Below are 19410 nucleotides of genomic sequence, written 5' to 3' on the forward strand. Positions count from 1 at the left end.
AGAGCAATCTACAGCTCAGTTGCCACACAATGGAAGTGGTCAGATATGGATGGGGGTGGGGGTGGGGAGTGAGTTTCATGTCCTGGGGCCATCACTGCCTCTCAGTCTAACCTAACTCTCATGGTTATTGTGGTGATTACATGAGGAGCAGAAGAACCATGTATTCCTTGGAGGAAAAGTTAGCATATAAATGCAATAAACAAGCCAATTAGAGCCTGAAACATTTGGTCAACCACATATGAATCTGAAATAATACTTTCATAGAAAGTACATTAGTTTGCATGCTGGGAGAAATTCTGCAATGACAGCAGCCAATCTCGAGGGAAGATATGCAGATAGTGTCCAACAAATTAGAAAAAGATGTACATTTAATATATGACAAAGTGAGAAACTGACGATAAGAAAAGCCACTGAAGTCCCTTCGGATATGCTTTTTATTGCTCATTCACAATTATTTGTAAACATGATGGTATCAGAGCAGTTATATGGAACCCTACTTTCCATGTTTGCGCCTGCAAACATTTTAGTATGGGCATATTGCTTCATTTCCAGTCAGCACATGCAGAGGTGTAGCAAGCCCAGGTGGTACCCGGTGTGGAATTGTTTTTGTCACACACCCCCACGTCGCCGGCAAACCCCGCGAGCAAGCCGTGAAGCGAGGCAGCCTCACTCCGCAGCTTGCTCGCAAACCTGCTCGCCGCTCTTCCTCTCCCCCCCCCACGCCGACACCGAAGCCGCCGCCAGTGCGATCCACTTTTGCAAGCGGAGCACGCTGGCGGTGGCGGGGGGGGGGGAGAGGAAGAGCAGCCCGGGCTGATGCCCCTCTCTGGCCCGCCCCATGCCTCTGCTCCAGCCAGAAAAAGGAAATCGTGCGCTGAGCAGGTATGCAAGCAAGCCGTTGGCGCACGCTTTTTACTGGACAGCGGAGCTCAGCTTGGGCGTCGTGGGGGGGGCGCCCAGAGTGTCACCCCCTCCAGGGTGGCACTGGGGGCGGAAAGCACCCATCGGCCCCACCTTGCTACGCCACTGAGGGCATGTCCTGTAGCTTCCGGATAAAATCCTGCAACTATTCATACCACAAATCTTCCAGGCTTGGTGAGTGTTGTGCTGCTTTTGTTGTGCTAGAGCTAGAACACAAGAGTGCCCCTGCAGATAGCAATAATGTGGTAACACTGGGGAAGAGTTGCAGAACAAGTAATAAAGTGGAATGGTGTACAAACAGTCCAGTATGGATTCACCACCAATGCTCTATTACTGTGTAAATGGGATGTTACAGAATGCACTTGTAAAAAATCCCAACATGGTATGGAGGGGCCCTTGGTTTCTTTTGTCCAGAGCTGATTTGAGTTTCTTCCTCAAACTGCTAAGATGGCTTTAAAAGAGATTTGGACAAATTCATGGAGGATAAGGCTATCAGCGGCAACTAGTCTTGATGGCTCTGCCCTACCTCCACAATTAGTAATGAATAGCAGTTGCTGGAAACCACAGGGATGGGAGAGTGCATTTGTGCTCCCGTCCTGCTTGTGGGTTTACCACAGGCATCTGGTTGGCCACTGTGAGAACAGGTTGCTGGACTAGATGGGCTATTGGCCTGATCCTGCAGAGCCATTCTTATGTTCTCAACAGGGGTGTGAAATGCGCGGGAGCAGTGGAAGAGACCAGTATTACTTATCTTCTGTCTTGAGCCATTTGCCTTTCCATGGCTTTATAATTATTCAGTAGACTGGGTACGTTTTTTATCTAGCAGGCACCCTTGCCCACTTATGTCAAAATATTTGTATGTGTAATAATTTCCAGAGGGGCAACCGCATTAGTCTACTGTTGCTGCAACAACAGCAGAATTTTGAGGCACCTTAAATGCTAACTGATTTGCCATTTGAAGTTTGGTTATTCAATACAGTTATGTCCTGTTTTCACCCCAGTTGAGCAAGTTGGCTTTCTTACCCACCAACCCCTATCCTCACTCCCCATTACAGACACAGTTTCTTATCCTCTGAACTTTCTGGGTGTTCTCCAAGCTATTCAGATAAATGAGAATATCTCTCAAAGAGACATACATTTCATGAGGAAATTGATGCAGGGTCTCATAGGCATTTTGTGATCCAAACAGAGTAACCCCATTTAAAAATCTTCCCACATGCATTTCTGCCCCAACTTACTTTTCTGGTTTCAAATCCCTGTAAATAATACCAAGACCATGGAGATGATCTAAAGCCAAGGCCAGCTCAGCTAAGTAGAACTTAACATCTTCTTCTGTAAACATAACCTAGAGAGAAGCAGAAAAAGCAGTATTTTTTAATGCACAAGTGGATTTATTTATATGGATACTTTTGCTAGGATACTATGACAATATATTGGTCCAACAAAATCAACTGATTATAAGCCAAATGGAAAACAGGCTGACAATTCAAAAGCCAAAAACTGGATTCTGCTAAATCCATTTTGATTTACCAAAATCAATTCAAATATTGGATTTTGGACATTTATATGTATATCTAATTTGGGATACTGTCCTGTTCCTCACATCCAAAAGTTCCAGTCCATCATAAATCCATGTCTACCCAGAAATCATGAGTTCTCAGAAGTGTGGATATGATTGCAACCTAAATTTTATGAAATAAATTTATCGCTAACATGTTAGAGCTGAAACAAAATAAAATAAAAAATTCCTTCCAGTAGCACCTTAGAGACCAACTAAGTTAGTTCTTGGTATGAGCTTTCGTGTGCATGCACACTTCTTCAGATACACATCTGCACACAAAAGCTCATACCAAGAACTAACTTAGTTGGTCTCTAAGGTGCTACTGGAAGGAATTTTTTGTTTTATTTTGTTTTGACTATGGCAGACCAACACGGCTACCTACCTATGTTAGAGCTGAATAACCTTAGGAACAAAAGCAGAATAGGTGATGTTATTTCCCACTTACAGATTTTTAGAGTTTGTAAGTATCCTATAAAATGAATCAAATTTTATGACCGCCCCCAAAACACTGATCTGGTTTGCAATTAGTACAAATATGTGGGTTCCTATAGAAGAGATGGTGACCACTTTGTTCTTCTTTCTGTTGCTGTGAGTAAAGTCATGGTTGGACTTAGCATGACATCCAAAACCAAGCTGATTGTTTGCCTTGCTCCAGACCAGCTACAAACTATAACCATGGTCTAGCATTACATATGAACTGGGTTGATTATTTGCTAGTCTCTCTCAAGTTTTTGGTTTTTAAAAAAATATTCTATCAAATATGAAGAAAATCAATCTTCTTGAAATTGCTCTTTTCTTAACCTAAAAGGAGCCATAATGAAGAGGCCACGTTTACATTTTTGAAATAAAAATGTGCTTTCCTTCATAACTACATTCTTTTTTTAAAAAAAACAAAAAAACCCACAGCAACATTATTTTCGTGTTTCCACAACATATGTATAGTTCTGCTTCCCAGTAGTATTATAATTAATCCTCCTTATCCCAACTAATATGTTGGGAGGTTCTTCTTATTACTAAATTACTTATTACTAAATAAAAACTAAGGTTTTCTTATTACTAAAGGAACGATGGCTAAATCCTTGTAAGGAGCAACCAGTAGGACCCTGCTTTAAAAAAAGAAAGGAGGAGGAGGGAAATAATTATTAACTGTACATTTCCCAATAGCTCTAACATTGATGCCTTATAGAAAGACAAAGACTTTATTTCTGTGTTCTGGGGATAATGGCAGGATGGCTGTGTGTTACACTTCCATGACCTTGTTTGCAGAGCATATCGAAAACCACAGGAAGAGGACGGACAGGCAGTTCACCCACGGTCAAAGGAATTGTTCCCTGGGAGTGACTTTAAAAGGCCATCCACTTCAAGGCAATGACTCTTGTGGTTGGCACGGCTCTTCAGGCAGGATTTGGAATTGAGCAGTCATTACGGCTCACCCAGACAGCAGACCCCCAAAAGCTGCATGAGCAGGCTAGAGAAAGAAGAATACTGCACCTTTATTTATTTTTTAAAGCGGTGCATGGTGTCAGCCTGATGTACTCCCATTCACTTTGTCTTGGTGCACTCAGGTCATCATGATAGAGTTGACTTTCCTTACTCAAGCAGCATTCAATAGGGGAGGACTCAACATGTTACTTCGCACCTATGCTTATTGCTGAAAAGGCATGTGGGCAATGACTTAGCTTAGCGCAACCTATTAGCTTTTGGCATGCAGGCACTGAGATGCTACTGGGGAAACAGACCGTAGCTGAGTCGTATAGCACCTGTGCTATATGCACAATGTCCCAGGTTCAATCCTTGGCATCTCCGGGTAGCGCTGGGGAAGACTCCCAGTCTGAAACCCTGGACAGCCACTGCCTGACAGTGTCGGCAATAACAGAGCTATGAGAGCCAATTGCCTGACTCCATACAAGGCAGCTCCCTATGTTCCCACTGCATGGATCACCTGCACAGGGACAGGGTTTCCAGCCAGACAATGAGCAACACGCCCATCAGCCCTGGAAGATGAATAAAGGATGAAGAGGCAGCAGCAAAGAAAGGAAGGAAGGAGCAATAGGAAGAGAGACTTGTGTATGGGCAGAGACAGAAAAGATAATCATCATCGTTAGTCAGTCTGAGGAAGACCCTCTGTGAACAGAGGGCACAAATAAATAAATAAATAAATAAATAAATAAATAAAGTCCATTGATTTCAATGGCTCTACTCTGAGCATGACTTGGTTGGAGATTGCCCAAAGAGTGAAATTAATTAAGACTGGAATGGAAAATGCTATCTAAAATATATAAATATTTGGCACTAAGAAACCCAGTTTTTAAAAAAATACTGAATAGTCCCCTGTTCTGCCCAGTAGAGCAATTAATGCTTTCCTGCTAAAATAAAAGCTTTCCTGCCAACAGTCAGTACCAAGGCTAAAAAACTGGTATCATCATCTATTGATTTTGAAGTTTGAATATTCACATTTTAGTGGGATTGGGAGGAACAAGCACAAATTCCCTTTGTGGCAGATGCCAAGGTGTGTCTGAGGTGTAAAATGTGTTTGAGTGCTAGAACAAATAAATGGCTGCGACTGAAGGCTTGCCAGTGCTCTGCAATGATCAAGAGTGCTGCATTTCTGCTGCCAGCAAGTGTTTAGCAGCAGGCATTGCACCTCTCTCCAGATGCTCCATTGCTGTGCAGATGATGCTTCGATAGCCATTGGCACCCTCGGCTGACGGGCATGGCAGGTCTTCCCAACAAACTGCTGTGCTTTGGCTCCAAGAATGATGTAAATGGGAAGATGCACTCTTGATAGTTCAGGGTGTGGTTCAGCAACAAAGCATTTCATGAGCTTTGTTGCGACCTTGCCTTATCCTCAAGTGTATGGGCAGATTACAGCATGTTTTATCCAGTGCTAATAAAAACAAACCCTAAAGATAAATTCCTGTAAAGTGTCATGATGCTATGTGTTGGATGTATTCAGGATAAGAGGATTGCAGGGATGTTGTGAGGATAAAATGGTAATGGGGAGAACCATATCCACCACTTTGAGCTCCTTAATGGAAAGGTGGAATATAAATGTAATAAAAAAATATAACTAAATATATGAGAAACTAGAAGGAAGGATTTTGCTAAGAAGAGACACAGCCACCAGTATAGAATTACTTTGGTTTGTTTTTCAAACAAAACACATTAATCTGTTGGACTCACCTCTTTGGAAAGTCTGGTGAAAAGGTCCCCACCTCGTAGGAAATCTAGTATAAGATATAGCTTTCCTTCTGTTTGAAATGCTGCAGTAGAAAAAGACAGTAGGATATTTAGATATGTTGGACCTTAACAAAGCCCCCCCCCCAAAAAAATGATTGTAATGGAAAAGCAACCGTTGTTGCCATATGCGCAGCAGTGGGTGAGCCCCATGTGACTGAAAGAAGCAAAAAGAAAGATAAGCCTTGAGCCAATACTTGAAAGGCAGGTTATTGGTTCGAATACACAGCCCAATATGTGTCAGCAAAATGACTTCCTCAGGGGTGGCAAATGCAAGTTCTCCTATTTCAAAAGATGCTGTCACTGTGTGAACCAGAACTCTTGAGAAAGCATCTTTTCAAATGAGGACTGGCAATTATCACCCCAAGGAAGACATGTCAAAATTTGTTGGATAGCATATTTGGATCAATAAATTCTTCAGGCACCAGCTTGAGTTCTTCTTCTTCTTCTTCTTCTTCTTCTTCTTCTTCTTCTTCTTCTTCTTCTTCTTCTTCTTCTACAACTCCTCCTCTTCTGTGGATGTTATAGTGTTTCCCTCCCTTTCTTTTTGCCCCTTTGAGAAAGCCAGAGTGTTACAAGCATTAGTATACAGTGGTACCTTGATTGTCAAACTTAATCTGTTCCAGGAGTTTGTTCGACTCCCAGAACTGTTCAAAAACCAAACCAGCGCGGCTTCCGATTGGCTGCAGGAGCTTCCTGCACTCAAGCGGAAGCCATGGAAGCCGCGGAAGCCACATTGGATGTTCGGCTTCCCAAAAAATGTTCGCACACACACTTCCGTATTTGTGGTCTTCAGGGGCTGATTTGCTGGGAGCCAAGCCAATCGACACACGACTGAACGACTGAGCAAAAGCCAATCAACAACCAAGGTACCACTGTATATGCTTTAGTTAATTAATTTAATTAATTTAGTTAATACAATTCCTGCATTGTAGGGGGTTGATCTAAATGACCCTCAGGGTCCCTTCCCACTCTACAATTCTATGATCACAGAAGAAAGCAAAACATAACATATACATTCAAAGCAGCATAATTCACGGTAAACTAAAATATGATCTTAAAAGATTTCAAAATACACAGGTCAACTACAGAATGCACATTTAGCACAGCAAAGTTAACAGAAAAATATATTAAACATTTACATCACATCACAAGATCTCAGGGTGATTCACAGGCCTTCTCACCACACACCTTGGCATCCATGAGATTAGTTGAATGAGTGATGGGGCCCCTGTGCACAAGCATCTCTGTGTGAGTAGGGATCCCTGCCATGTTCAGTGGAACACATGGGCACTGGGGATATGGCTAGCTCCTCACTCTGTACATGTTCAGTGAAAGCATGAAGGAGTTTTATGGGAAGGGGTAATGGGTATGTTTTGTTTTGGCAAGGACCATAGCGGCATTGGGTGCTTCCTCCACTTTTTGCATAACGGCAGCTATGGTAGTCTATTATCACAGATAATGGCCTTTCAGTCAGGGCATGGCAGGAAGGCACTTGATGCTGAAGCTAAACGCATCTGGCTTTGGTCAGTGCCCTGATGGGAGACTACCTAGTAACTCTGCCTGTGCTCCCTCGATATCCATCATGGAAAAGAGACAGAAAAGCATCACCATCACCTTCTGTTGATAGGGACAGAATATTGCAGATGGCAACTTAATGCTCATTCCATTATTCAGGTCTCTGGGTAGATTAGTGCAACCCACTATCTCTCATGCAATTCTGCTCCACAATGGTGTTGAGAGGTTAAAATACCGCTCTGAACCTCCTGTAGAATGGACCAGGTACGTTGGTAACATATAAATAAATACAGTGCTCTTAAAAAATAAGGTATCAGTATTCACCATGTTCTTACAGTAACAGCCACACTTTTAACATTTGTGGGGAAAAGGTGCTAGTACTGCATACCCTTGACTGGATAAATATAATCTATATATAAGTAGGCAATCAAAAACCACACATAGATAATGAATTTGAATAGCAAGGGATCCAGTGGAAAACACCCCAAGGCGATTAGGAATTGATTTATAGAGAAATCTTACCATAATGAAGTTTTACAATGAAAGGATGATTCACTTCTGCCAAAATGTCTCTTTCCATTTTTGATCGGACACGATCTCGGACTGTAAAGAGAGAACAATAAAACATCAGGATACCCCACAGTTCAAGAGACTCACATTGTATGGTTAGATCGGCCGCTGTGCTGCAGCATAACCACGAATAGCTTATTTTAGTTTTGTATGTGTGTTGCTATCCCCTCAATGGAGCACACAGACAAGGAATCAAAGGCAGGCATGTGCTGCACATACAGCTGGAGCCGTTTGCTGCCCTCATTGGTAGCAGGTTCCCTCTGCTGAAGAGACAAGTCACAAGTCCTAATACCTGGAAAGCACTCTCCAGATTTGGGAATAAGATACCCATTGGAGCTTTGAGAATGCAACAACTGACTGGCTGAGAAGAGACACAGGCAACAACAAAAAACAACAACAACATTTTAAATACAGATAGAGAGCCTGCAAGCTGAAAATTACTAGCTAGAACTTTGTTGTGCTTCTGAGGGCTGCACAAATTCAGAAATAAACCCCACTGAGTCCAGTGAGGCTTATTTCTAGGTAAATGGATCCAGGACTGCAGATTAATCTAAGTAAATGGCTTGCTCCCATTATGTCCTGCTTGTTGTATTTGTATATAAAGCAAATCTTACAAAGACACTCTCAAACCTTCTATGCTTCGACCAAAAGTTATAGCATGGCTTCTGAAACTGCTCACAACTTGAGGAACAATATATAATCATAGCAGCAGGTATTAACCACAGATCAGTCCTAAGTGTATTTGAGTATTTGTCCAGACCTAATGTTACTAGTAATGATGACGCACGGAAAACCACTTCCTGGATACAGTTTTGATAAAAACAGTGCACTTTCCCAATGAACACAATGAGTAAGAAGAAAAGTCAGAGGCTAGGGCAGAGGAGACAAGTCTTATTTTCTTGGGCTAACAGTCATGACTGTGATGGATCAAGTGAGCAGAGCCCATGAGAGAAATCTAATTAGAGAATATCTATTGGGTTCAAACTAATTTTAAGAAATGACTCAGAATATGTATAGCAGGAATGTCTTAACCACATTTCAGATGGATTTGCAAGATTCTAGTCATTAGATTATATCACATGGTCCCAATAATAGTTTCCTTTTTGATAAGAATTTGGATGGACTTGCACACTCATTTACCATACTGCATGCCACACAAGGGCAACTTTAAACCCACCTTATATAGCTGCATATATCCAAAAGTGCCATCTCTAACATACACAAGAAACTGCCAAAAAGCATCACTACTGGGTGTGTGTGTGTGTGTGTGGGTGTGTGGGTGTGTTGGCCTTGCATTGGACATATGTACATTGTACATATGTTAACAAAAATAGTACCTTTAGCTATGTTAGGGTTGCTATGCATCCAGAATTTCCCGGACATACCCGGAATACTGTAGTTGAAAGCAGTGTCCAGGCAGAAATCGGCAAAATGTCTGGGAAAGCCATGTTGTCAGTGTCGTTGCTGTTTTCCTAAAAAGAGAGAGCCCAAAATGGGCATTTTTTGCTGTTTTGCAAAAATGTTCACTTTTTGAAATATGTCAACCCTAAGCTATGTGATTCTATGAGTGGTTAGGAAGTTGCTTCCATAACCTACCACACAGTGTTGTAGTACAGAAAAAAGGAGAGGGACCAATGTACACTGTCCTCAGCTCCTTGAAAGAAGGGTAAGATGAAAAGTGTAACCAACAAATCAGTATAGGTGCTAAGCATCCAAGTGTGTCAGTTGGTTCAGTCTTTGTCTGTATTCCTGACCAAAAGTGAGCATGCGTAAGTCGCTCTGATATCAGTAGGGATGACATACTCATAACTGAATGCAGGATCACCTTAAGTTATGAACAAATATTTACAGTATGGTTACTTGTAAATAAATCCCACTGAGTTTGATGCCGCTAACTTCCAAGTATGAGTACGTAGGGTTACAGACTCAATAACTGATTCAAGCTTTGCCCACCCATATTGCAGTAAAACCAGTCAAAATCTAAATGGATGCATTGCAGACATTGGCATTTTGCTGGCAATGCATGATACCTAAAAAAAAAAAAAAAAGTATTAGCAAGAAATTACTAATTTTCTGGTTTAAATTGACTCACACTGACAAATCAATTGAGACTTTATTTGATTATTCTACCAATTAAAAATTTCTAAAGCCTGCAAGCAGCATGATTTTACAGTGATAACGCAGCTTGGAAAGGTCGCTGTCCAGTCAAGTTTGTTATGGTCCTTAACAGAAACTTTATTAAAACAGCGATTCATTGAATTTCTGAGGCTGCTAAACCACAGCTTTACAAAAGATGATCAAACCCTGCAAAGTACAGTAACATGAAAAATAGAACAGCAGAATAACAGTACATACCAACTGAGCAGCATAAAGAAAACAATCTGCTGAGCATTTGCAAGGCATCTGATGAAAGCCAACAGGGAGGCTTTCTCTAGAGCCCAGATGGAGAACCCATGCCTTTTCAGACGCTCCCAGACAAACTCCCATCATCCCATGCTGGCTGAGGCTGATGGGTGTTGGAGTCTGGAGGGCAACAGGTTCCCCATCCCTACCATAGACATTTCCTGCTGGTTACCAGAATAAAATGTAAGCTTATCACTAACTACCTTAAGTTTGTTTGGACACCCTGACATTCTTCATACATTTTGTCAATATTTCCCTTTTTGGAGCAGTGATATCACACGTTGCTTTAATTCCTCTGCTGCTGCACTTCCCCCATGACCTCTCTTTTAGTCCTCTCTCTTTTCTTTGTTTTTCATGCATGCCTGGCCATTGTATTTTCATACACACACACACACACACACCCTGCTCTGACTGCTTGTTTTGGTAGCCTACCAATGACATGGGTTTCCCAGAAAATTCTGAATTGGAAAATGTTCCTAATTTGCATTGGAAAATTTCCATGTTTGCATTGGAACATCTTCTGATATCCTGGAGAGAGATCTAATTTAGCATGGTTATTTTACTTGCTTTTACTAAAAACTAAAAACTGTGAAGCTGCCAAGCTTGCCTAATATTGTATTTGTACTTATTCACTGTTAGTAATGAACTTAAGAAACAATAAAACAAACAAACAAAAAAAGCTTGGAAGATTTCTGTCTGACATCACTGTAGCCCACTTTTGTTGTTACTTCTTTTTTCTCTGTTGGATGGGCTAGCTAGGGTAAGGTGAGTTATGTAGGTCTTGTCTTTTGTTGTTTGCTTGGTCTTATTAAAAAGAAAACAAGCAAACAAGCAAATCATTATAATAAAGAGGTTTGTTTGACATCTGAAGCATTTGTTACCCAAATGATGCTGGTAACAGAAGGATTGAGCTCATGAAAAAGAAAAGAGGACAGGTGAGGTGATTTGGGGACAGATGAGGATTTGCTACTTTTACGTTTAAAAATGGTATACTGTCATGGCTTGCTAACATGAATAACCAGAAAGAATTAGGAGGAGAAAAGAGAATTAATATTCAGCATATGCACTTCTGGGCCACATGCCTTCCATTAACCCCCCCCTTCCTAAAAACAAACAAACAAACAAGTAATCTGGGAAGGTGCCAACTCTCAGCACTGCCTAATGACAATGATAATCGGCCATACTTCTTGCAGAAATCACGATAGGCTCACTAATTGAGGAGAAGGATTGGACTTTCCTAATGAATCATTCCCCTTCATGGATCACTGCCTTGTCGTGGCGAAGGGGGGAGAAGACTCTTGAGAGTCCCATGGACTGCAAGAAGATCAAACCTATCCATTCTCAAGGAAATCGGCCCTGAGTGCTCAGTAGGAGGACAGATCCTGAAGTTGAGGCTCCAGTACTTTGGCCACCTCATGAGAAGAGAAGACTCCCTGGAAAAGAGCCTGATGTTGGGAAAGATGGAAGGCACAAGGAGAAGGGGATGACAGAGGATGAGATGGTTGGACAGTGTTCTCGAAGCTACTAACATGAGTTTGGCCAAACTGCGGGAGGCAGTGAAGGATAGGCGTGCCTGGCGTGCTCTGGTCCATGGGGTCATGAAGAGTCGGACACGACTGAACGACTGAACAACAACAACAATGAATCATTAAAGCTTAAAAGAACATATCGAGGGGGAGCTTGTAAAAGGTTTACAGGAATGACCTCATCCAGTGTGTATCAGAACTGGCAGTTTATTGAGTCATGTGAGTTCTTCCTCATGTTAGATTAAATCCCAACCATAGCCCTCAAATTATCCCTCTGTATTAGACAATACAAATTAACATAACATTATGTTTAATTTGATTTTATTCTCTAGTGTATTGTGATTTTTGTTGCTTTACTTAGACCAGGTATGCATGAGGTCATCATTTAGTTGAAGTATCCAAATTGGACCTGGACATTTCCCCTCATTAAGTCAAATAGTTTCAGAGAGGTTTTTTTGTTTTGTTTTTTGCGGAGGGTCTCCAATAAGATTCCCCTCCCCCGTCATTGCTAGTAAACTGTTTAAAAGGAGTGGGGGATCCTATCATAGTTCACCTGATATTATGTCTGCTTGGACTCTCAGCAATCCTTACAAGAATTCTACAAAGCAAACCAATATTATTAATATCTGCATACTGCAGATAGACCAAAGAATAATGGCTTGTCTTGAGGTTTGAGCCAAGGAAACTTAAACATTCAGCAATTACAAAACAGGTCAAGGTGATGTCCCCAAGCTACAATTATATTAGATTATGTTGGTGATGGTGGTTTTCACTACATCATAAACACTGGCTACTTGATCTGTAGGGACGCGGGTGGTGCTGTGGGTTAAACCACAGAGCCTAGGGCTTGCCGATCAGAAGGTCGGCAGTTCGAATCCCCACGGCGGGGTGAGCTCCCGTTGCTCGGTCCCAGCTCCTGCTAACCTAGCAGTTCGAAAGCACGTCAAAGTGCAAGTAGATAAATAGATACCGCTCCGTCGGGAAGGTAAACAGCGTTTCCGTTCGCTGCTCTGGTTCACCAGAAGCGGATTAGTCATTCTGGCCACATGACCTGAAAGCTGTACACCGGCTCCCTTGGCCAGTAAAGTGAGATGAGCGCCGCAACCCCAGAGTCGTCCGCAACTGGACCTAATGATCAGGGGTCCCTTTACCTTTACCTTTACTTGATCTGTAATTATTCATAGCTTACCCATAAGTCTATTGTTTTAAGCTTTGTTAGCTCTTTCAGGAGATTTACTAGTCTGTGATTATTTCATAGGGATAAAGACATTAAACCTAACCATCAAGTTTTAACTAACTTCTAAATCCTAAGAGGTAATTGACTCTTTGACACAGTTCTGGCTGAGAGAATTATGTACCTGTGTAGAAAAATATACTACTAGTTATAGCTTTCACTGTGAGCCATAGCTATGTTTGGCTCATTTGTTCATAACAGAGGCTGTGTCTTCAATTTATCATGTATGATTTGCCTGACCATGAGGATGTGTTGATGGGAATCTGTTGGATTTCTGCCTACTGTGTGGTTTCCAAAAGAAAACCATTTTTTTGGGGGGGAGAGAGAGATAGAAGCCTTTGTGCAAAGAACAAACCCATTTAATGTACTTTTAAAAGATACAGGCTTGGCCACCTGATGGTTCCTGGAAAGACGTCCCAGTAGCCATAGGTGCCATGGTCAATGGTGATGTACACTCCAAAAGGAAGCTAATGCCCCAAGAGGGATGGAAATGGGTATGCTCATGATTTGGGATCAGATAGCAAGGCAAGGACCTTGGACAAGGACTAAGGTTCTGGTTCAGGACCATGGTTAGCAGTCCTGCAGCTGAGATAGAAAAAAGCACATTGTCCTAACAGGGTTACAGAGCAACTGGCAGACCTTTCTAGCCTGGGCTAGGTAATAAAAAAGAAAGCCCCACCCACTGACTGCTGCCTCTGGTCAATTGAAGAACTGGAGTCTGGCTGGATTGGTGTGCATAGATATCCAGAGCTGTAGAAGTGACGGGAAGTGTTATCTTTGACAATAAATACTCAACTATCTGCATTCCTTTGGCTGGGAAGCACCCTTGACAGCATCTGAAAAACATGGCAGGCCTGGCCAAAACACAGCATTTGGAAGACAAGAACTCCTGGCTGTTTTGATAAGCTAACAAGGCTACTCTTCTAGAATTTTCTTATTTTCATTTTAAATTCTTCCTTCCCTCATTACATCTCCTGTAATAAATGCTCAGTGTTCCCTTGGTTAAGGATTACAGAGGCTGGAGAAAGTGGGATCATGCAAATTGAATCGTTATATCATTGCACCGCTGCTATTAAGGAACAGGCAGATTAAACAATGACTAATGAAAAGCCAAAGTATTGTCAGTTGTATGAAAGGACACTGACAGGGAAAATGAATGTTACTTCAGTGAAGAAGACTGACATGTTCTGCCTTTGCTTCTCTCACCCACAGCCCACTCTGAAATCAAGTAACATCTTTAAGAAGGCATGCCTGAATAGAACACAGCTCTCTAATTGTCTTTGTTTCGCATTGCCAAAGGAAAGAGAATTTCACAGGATGCTTGAAAGCAGTACAAAACAGACCCCACAGAAGATCTCCAAAAGCTTGAGCTGTGGTTCCCAAGTTGCTGTTTTTCCCCCCTGGGAAGTCTATTGCAGATAAAACTGTTTCAGCCACACAGCCTCAGAAGGACCAGCTGCTTTCCTGTCTGTTGTAACTATGGCATATAGAATGGACACTAATGCATTATGAAAAAAGAGGAAATGGGGAAAGGCATCATAACACAAAAAGCGGGGACGGCCGGACAGAAGACCTATTTGCACAATATTTGCAAATGGTACTTTATACGCTACAGATTCAAAGTTAGGAATAATGGGATGAATTCAACATTTCACAAAGGCAATTGTTCCATCAGGACAACCATTTCAGCTTGCCCAATGGAAAGATCCCTCATCTCCTCTCCCAATGTACTGTTCTAGGGGTTCTCCTGACCTCCTGCAAAAAACAATTTCAGGGGGGATACAGGGGGAGGAGAGAGGGGAAAGTTCTGTTGTACGTACAAACAGGAGTCCTTGCATGGGGTTTCTGATGAAAGGACTCATTAGTTGTATCCCATCCAATTATTATAATTTAATTAGAAATACAGAACATCTCACCATTGTGATCAGGTGATGTGTGTGCTTGCTCAGTCTGATGCACAGGTGCTACCCGTTGATGGGCAACTTCAAGGCCCCTTCTGCTCTCTCTTCTTAGGGTTCTTTATTTTTAAAGCAGACTTGGATTGGACAGCCATTCAAATACAGGGGTGTCCTCTGACAGCGCTCTACAATAACATCATGTTTAGTGCTATACAAATGTAACAAGCCTAAATAAACCTGCTATGGAGTAAGCTCCCTTGAACAGGGGCAGGGGATATACATCCAAATAAACATGCTTAAGATTGCACTGATAAGGTGAGAGGCCAAGGCTGAGCAGCACTGCAGCCAATTCAAATGTGTGAATTGCTATGCACAGTCACATAAGCTTTCGGGCTTCCCTTGTGCATTAGTGCAAAATGCAGGGAGACTGGGGCTTTCTCTCTTTCAGAGCCAATTCTCATATGGAATCTGGCCCAGGAGCCTCAAAACTAGCCAGGCCATTAGTTCCTTGTGCGTTGGTAACACCTCCTTTAAATTTCATGCTTTTGTCATTCAAGACCTAATAGCATAGCTATGAAAAAGCATTATCCTGATAATGCTATATAAGATACAGAAACATTTTCACATCTGTCTTCTTGCAGAGCAATTGCAATTGCTGGAGAGACAGTGTCCTATGAAAATACCCTTCAGATATTAGGAAACAAGTGCTGAGACAATAGGAAAGGATCACTCCTTATGAATCTTAAATTGCAGGAATGCAGCATCACAATAACCCCAAACCACGTAGCACCATCTCTTCAAAAGGCACAGGGGGGGCGGGGGGCGGGAATCAATGATAAATTGATGGCCATAGTTTAGGAACAAAGTTTCACGTCACAGACGTAGCTTTTCTCTTTTAATAGCTCAGCAAATAATGTTCTTATGTAACAGAATCCAACTTCCACAGAATAACCTCAGCAAATGGTATTCTTACGGTGCTCTTTCGTTCCCAACCTTAGCAATATTGTTCTTATATAATAACATCACGTTGGTCTGCTATCATGAGATTCTTGCTTTTTGTAATAAAAGCAAAAGGAGTGGTGGGGGTGCAGGGAAGAGAGGTGAGGAAAGGAGAAAGAGCAGAAGGGTAAGAAGGATTTGGGAGGAGGCCATAGCTCAGTGGCAGAGAGCATGTTTTGCATGAAAGTGGTCACAGGATAAAGCCCGTACACTTCCAGCTAAAAGGATCAGGTAGCAATTGATGTGGAAAAGGTCTATTGCCTATGATTCTTTAAAGCTGCAGCCAATCAGAAGAGATATTACTGGGCCGTGTGGGAACATGATGTGACTTGCCTAGGGCAGCTCCCTATGTTGTTTCTCCTCCCCATATCCCCTCCTCTCTCTCTCTCTCACACACACACATCAAATCACACCAATTAATATGTTTCTACTCCCAAGGGGCTGTGATCTACTTACAGAATTAAAAACTGGCAGTGATCTACCCCCTTTTGTGGGGTTCAGGTCAAAGTTGTTGAGCTTTTTGGGGAGGAGGAAAGCCCTGTTTTTTTAGGCATTCAGGTCAAAGTTGTTGTTGAGTTTTTTTTAGGTAGAAGGAAAGCCCTGTTTGGGGGGGGCTGCAGGGCAAATAAAAGAGCTTTTTTAAGGGGAGCCAAAGTTGTTGAGCTTCTTTGGGGGAGCCAGTGATCTACCACAGACATCCAATGATCTACCGGTAGATCACAATCTACCTGTTGGACGTGCCTGCTATACAGGAAATCTGCCAACATGGCAATATGGTCTGCATCAGGGTCATTCATATGACGCATTCCTAAAGACCAAAAACAGCAGATTTCTCAACACAGCTGAGGATGTAGGAGAATGGGGAAGGAGAAAAAGACAAAATAACTGCCATTAGACGAGGTTACAATGCTCACGCCAACAGCCTTTGAGTTCATTGCTAACAAGAACTTAGGCATTTCCACTCAACTTCTGACATGGTAATACATGGTTAATTCTGAACTGATTTAGTGCTTCTGGGAGTGGGTAATTCAAAATACTTGCTTAAACCTTTAATTAATCTGTCATAACAACTGCCCTTTGATGCCAAAAAATGACATGGTGCTGCCTGACAGGAATTCTGCTGGTTTCTGATTTTAAATCCCTGCTAAGCAATCTCAGTGGTTGTAATGGGGTCATTCAGTGTTAAAGCAATCAGAATAGAGCAGCAATGGATTCACAGTGGAGCCCGTACCATTGCCTTGATTACATTACTCCCTGCCATTTTTCACTGAATAGTAGCACTTGCATAGTTAGCACAACACCAGAGTTATTGTGAATGAATGAAAAGCTTTTAAAAAGAAAATCTAAAAAAAATATGCACAATTGAAATCACGATTTCAGGCTTTTTACATGTCTTAGGTTTAAAACAGGGACAGGCAAACTTCAGGCTTAAGGGAAAAAATTTGTTCTTGTTTTTTTAATAGAACCTTGAGATCCATCAACAAGAGCCAGATTCAAAATGGTGGTGCAAGAGAGTTTGGAATTAAGGATCAGGGTACCCTCTGACCCAGGAATTGGTTTTTATGACCAGATGGATCCCACAGCACTTTCGCACACAAATCCACTCCTGATCCCTGCCACCTTTCTTTGTTACAGCAACTTAATTTGTGTGTGGAGTCTTTTTGTTTTTGCTTTCGTTAAACTATTATTAGTCAGAAACCCTTGATAATCAATAAAAATCACCTCTAAATCTACCAGTAGATCCTCATCTACCTTCTGTTCCCACCTCACCCAGGTTTAAAATATTGTGTATCATATCAATTTGGGTAGCTCTAACATTTCATCTGCAATGAACAGTGGTGCAGCAAGAAAAATGCTAGCACATTTACAAAGCTAAGCAGGATCTTGCATGGTTTCAAATTGGAGGGGGAACCGCATGTTGTGGTTCCTTCATTGCAGGGGTTGGACAAGATGACCCTTTCCAGTTCTAGGATTCTATTAACCTTCTGTTGATAATATTGTCAGCTATTGCTAACAATTATATCACCACAGTTTGGCTCAGAAGGTTACTCTAGTGCAGTCTTGACCATAAGTTTTGGAGAGGATGTTAAAGGAAAACCACACACATCAAAATTAGCACATGTACATTCTCAAAGCCATTTAATGCAGAATGATTATTCTCTTTAATATATCCTAATTGTGGCAAGCCGGAAGTGGCTGGGAAGGGGGGGGGGGGGTGGGGCATAGCAGCCTTATGCATGTTCCAGCATCGCGCATGATGACTTGGAATGCAACCTCTGCACAAATTGGGGGTTGCCTGTATAAAAATTTAGATATACTGTCAGAGAGGAAGTTTCCCATATGCAAACTAAAAATAGTCTACCCCCTATCAGTGCCCCTGTTGATGAGCATTTCCCAATGAAAAGTCACTACAGCTCCAAACCACATGTCTTAGAATAAGCCATTGACTGCACGAGGTAATAGAAACTAAGGAAACCCAGAATCACAGGGCACCTGAACATCCAGGAACTCAAAGAACAACAAGTTCCCCAATATGTTGCTGAAAACATATTTATTTCCCAGTTTTCTGACTCACCCTCCTTATTAAGTGCCTTCTATCACATGGCAGAAGAAAAGGGCGGATACCACTTAGGTACATGATTCAACACATAGCAATAAAGTTAGTGTTCCTGGGAAGTTGCAGATTTAAGTGCTCCATGCGTTGCTCTGTTCCCCCAAGTGACAATTGCCACTTAGGTAGGAATAGTGGCATTTTCAGCACTGAAAACTATTGTGCTGTTAACGCTTTAATGCTGTCCAATGAATGCTGTCATCCTCAAAAGCTGTCCGCTCAAAGCTGGTGGTGACAAATCTTGTAAGCCATCACATATATAAAGAGAAGTTCCATGTAGCTCATTGAAATGACAACAAAAACACCTTTTATGCCACAATTTCATCAAAAAATCAAAGCTGTGTATAACAACACACACACACACAAACACACAACCAGATTCACAGATCACTGGCTAACAGTAAAGAAAAGGTGTCTCATCCTTTCAACTGTCTGCATAAGAAACTTAGAAAAGTTTTCAGCAAAGGGCTAAAAGTTAATCCTGAGGGCGCCTGCTGAAACTCTGTTGGAAGAGCATCCCACAAGGCTGGGCTGATGGCACTGAAGAAATGGATTTGTACTGAGCCTCACAAACTTGGGGGATAACTAAAGACACTCCTGTAGAGGATCTCAGTGTGTGAGACGGGGTATAAGTGTTCAGGTGGCCTCCTCTTAAAGCCTACTTTGGATTTTTGAAATAATTGCTGCCTCCAAAACCAAGTTGGGTATGAAATTTGAAATGCACTTCTAAGAATAGCATTCCAGGCAAAAACACATTGAACCTTGAAATGAGGGCCACATAAATTTTTTTGAAGGATAAAAAAATCCCTTCTGAAGGAATCCCAGTAGTGCAAGGGTGAGGAACCTCACCCCTGGGCAGAGGAAGGAGAAGTAGGAAATGCCTCTCAGGCCTTCCAATCTGGCATATAGGACTCTGTGCAGGCTACAGAACA

At 41.9% G+C, this 19410-nt stretch overlaps 1 protein-coding gene across 3 annotated transcripts in view; it reads right to left on the reverse strand.

The window, feature by feature from the left end:
* The window catches only part of RPS6KA2 (ribosomal protein S6 kinase A2), a 212836-nt gene that overhangs the window by 43032 nt on the left and 150394 nt on the right, over positions 1 to 19410 (reverse strand). For all 3 annotated transcript variants that reach the window (XM_033144161.1, XM_033144163.1, XM_033144162.1), the window contains 3 exons: positions 7760 to 7840; positions 5666 to 5745; positions 2160 to 2266 (listed from right to left, as the gene is read on the reverse strand). In XM_033144161.1, the coding sequence (XP_033000052.1) occupies positions 2160 to 2266; positions 5666 to 5745; positions 7760 to 7840 (268 nt within the window). The remainder of the gene's footprint in view (positions 1 to 2159; positions 2267 to 5665; positions 5746 to 7759; positions 7841 to 19410) is intronic.

The sequence above is a fragment of the Lacerta agilis genome, chromosome 3, assembly GCF_009819535.1.
Source record: "Lacerta agilis isolate rLacAgi1 chromosome 3, rLacAgi1.pri, whole genome shotgun sequence".
NCBI classification, from domain to species: domain Eukaryota; kingdom Metazoa; phylum Chordata; class Lepidosauria; order Squamata; family Lacertidae; genus Lacerta; species Lacerta agilis.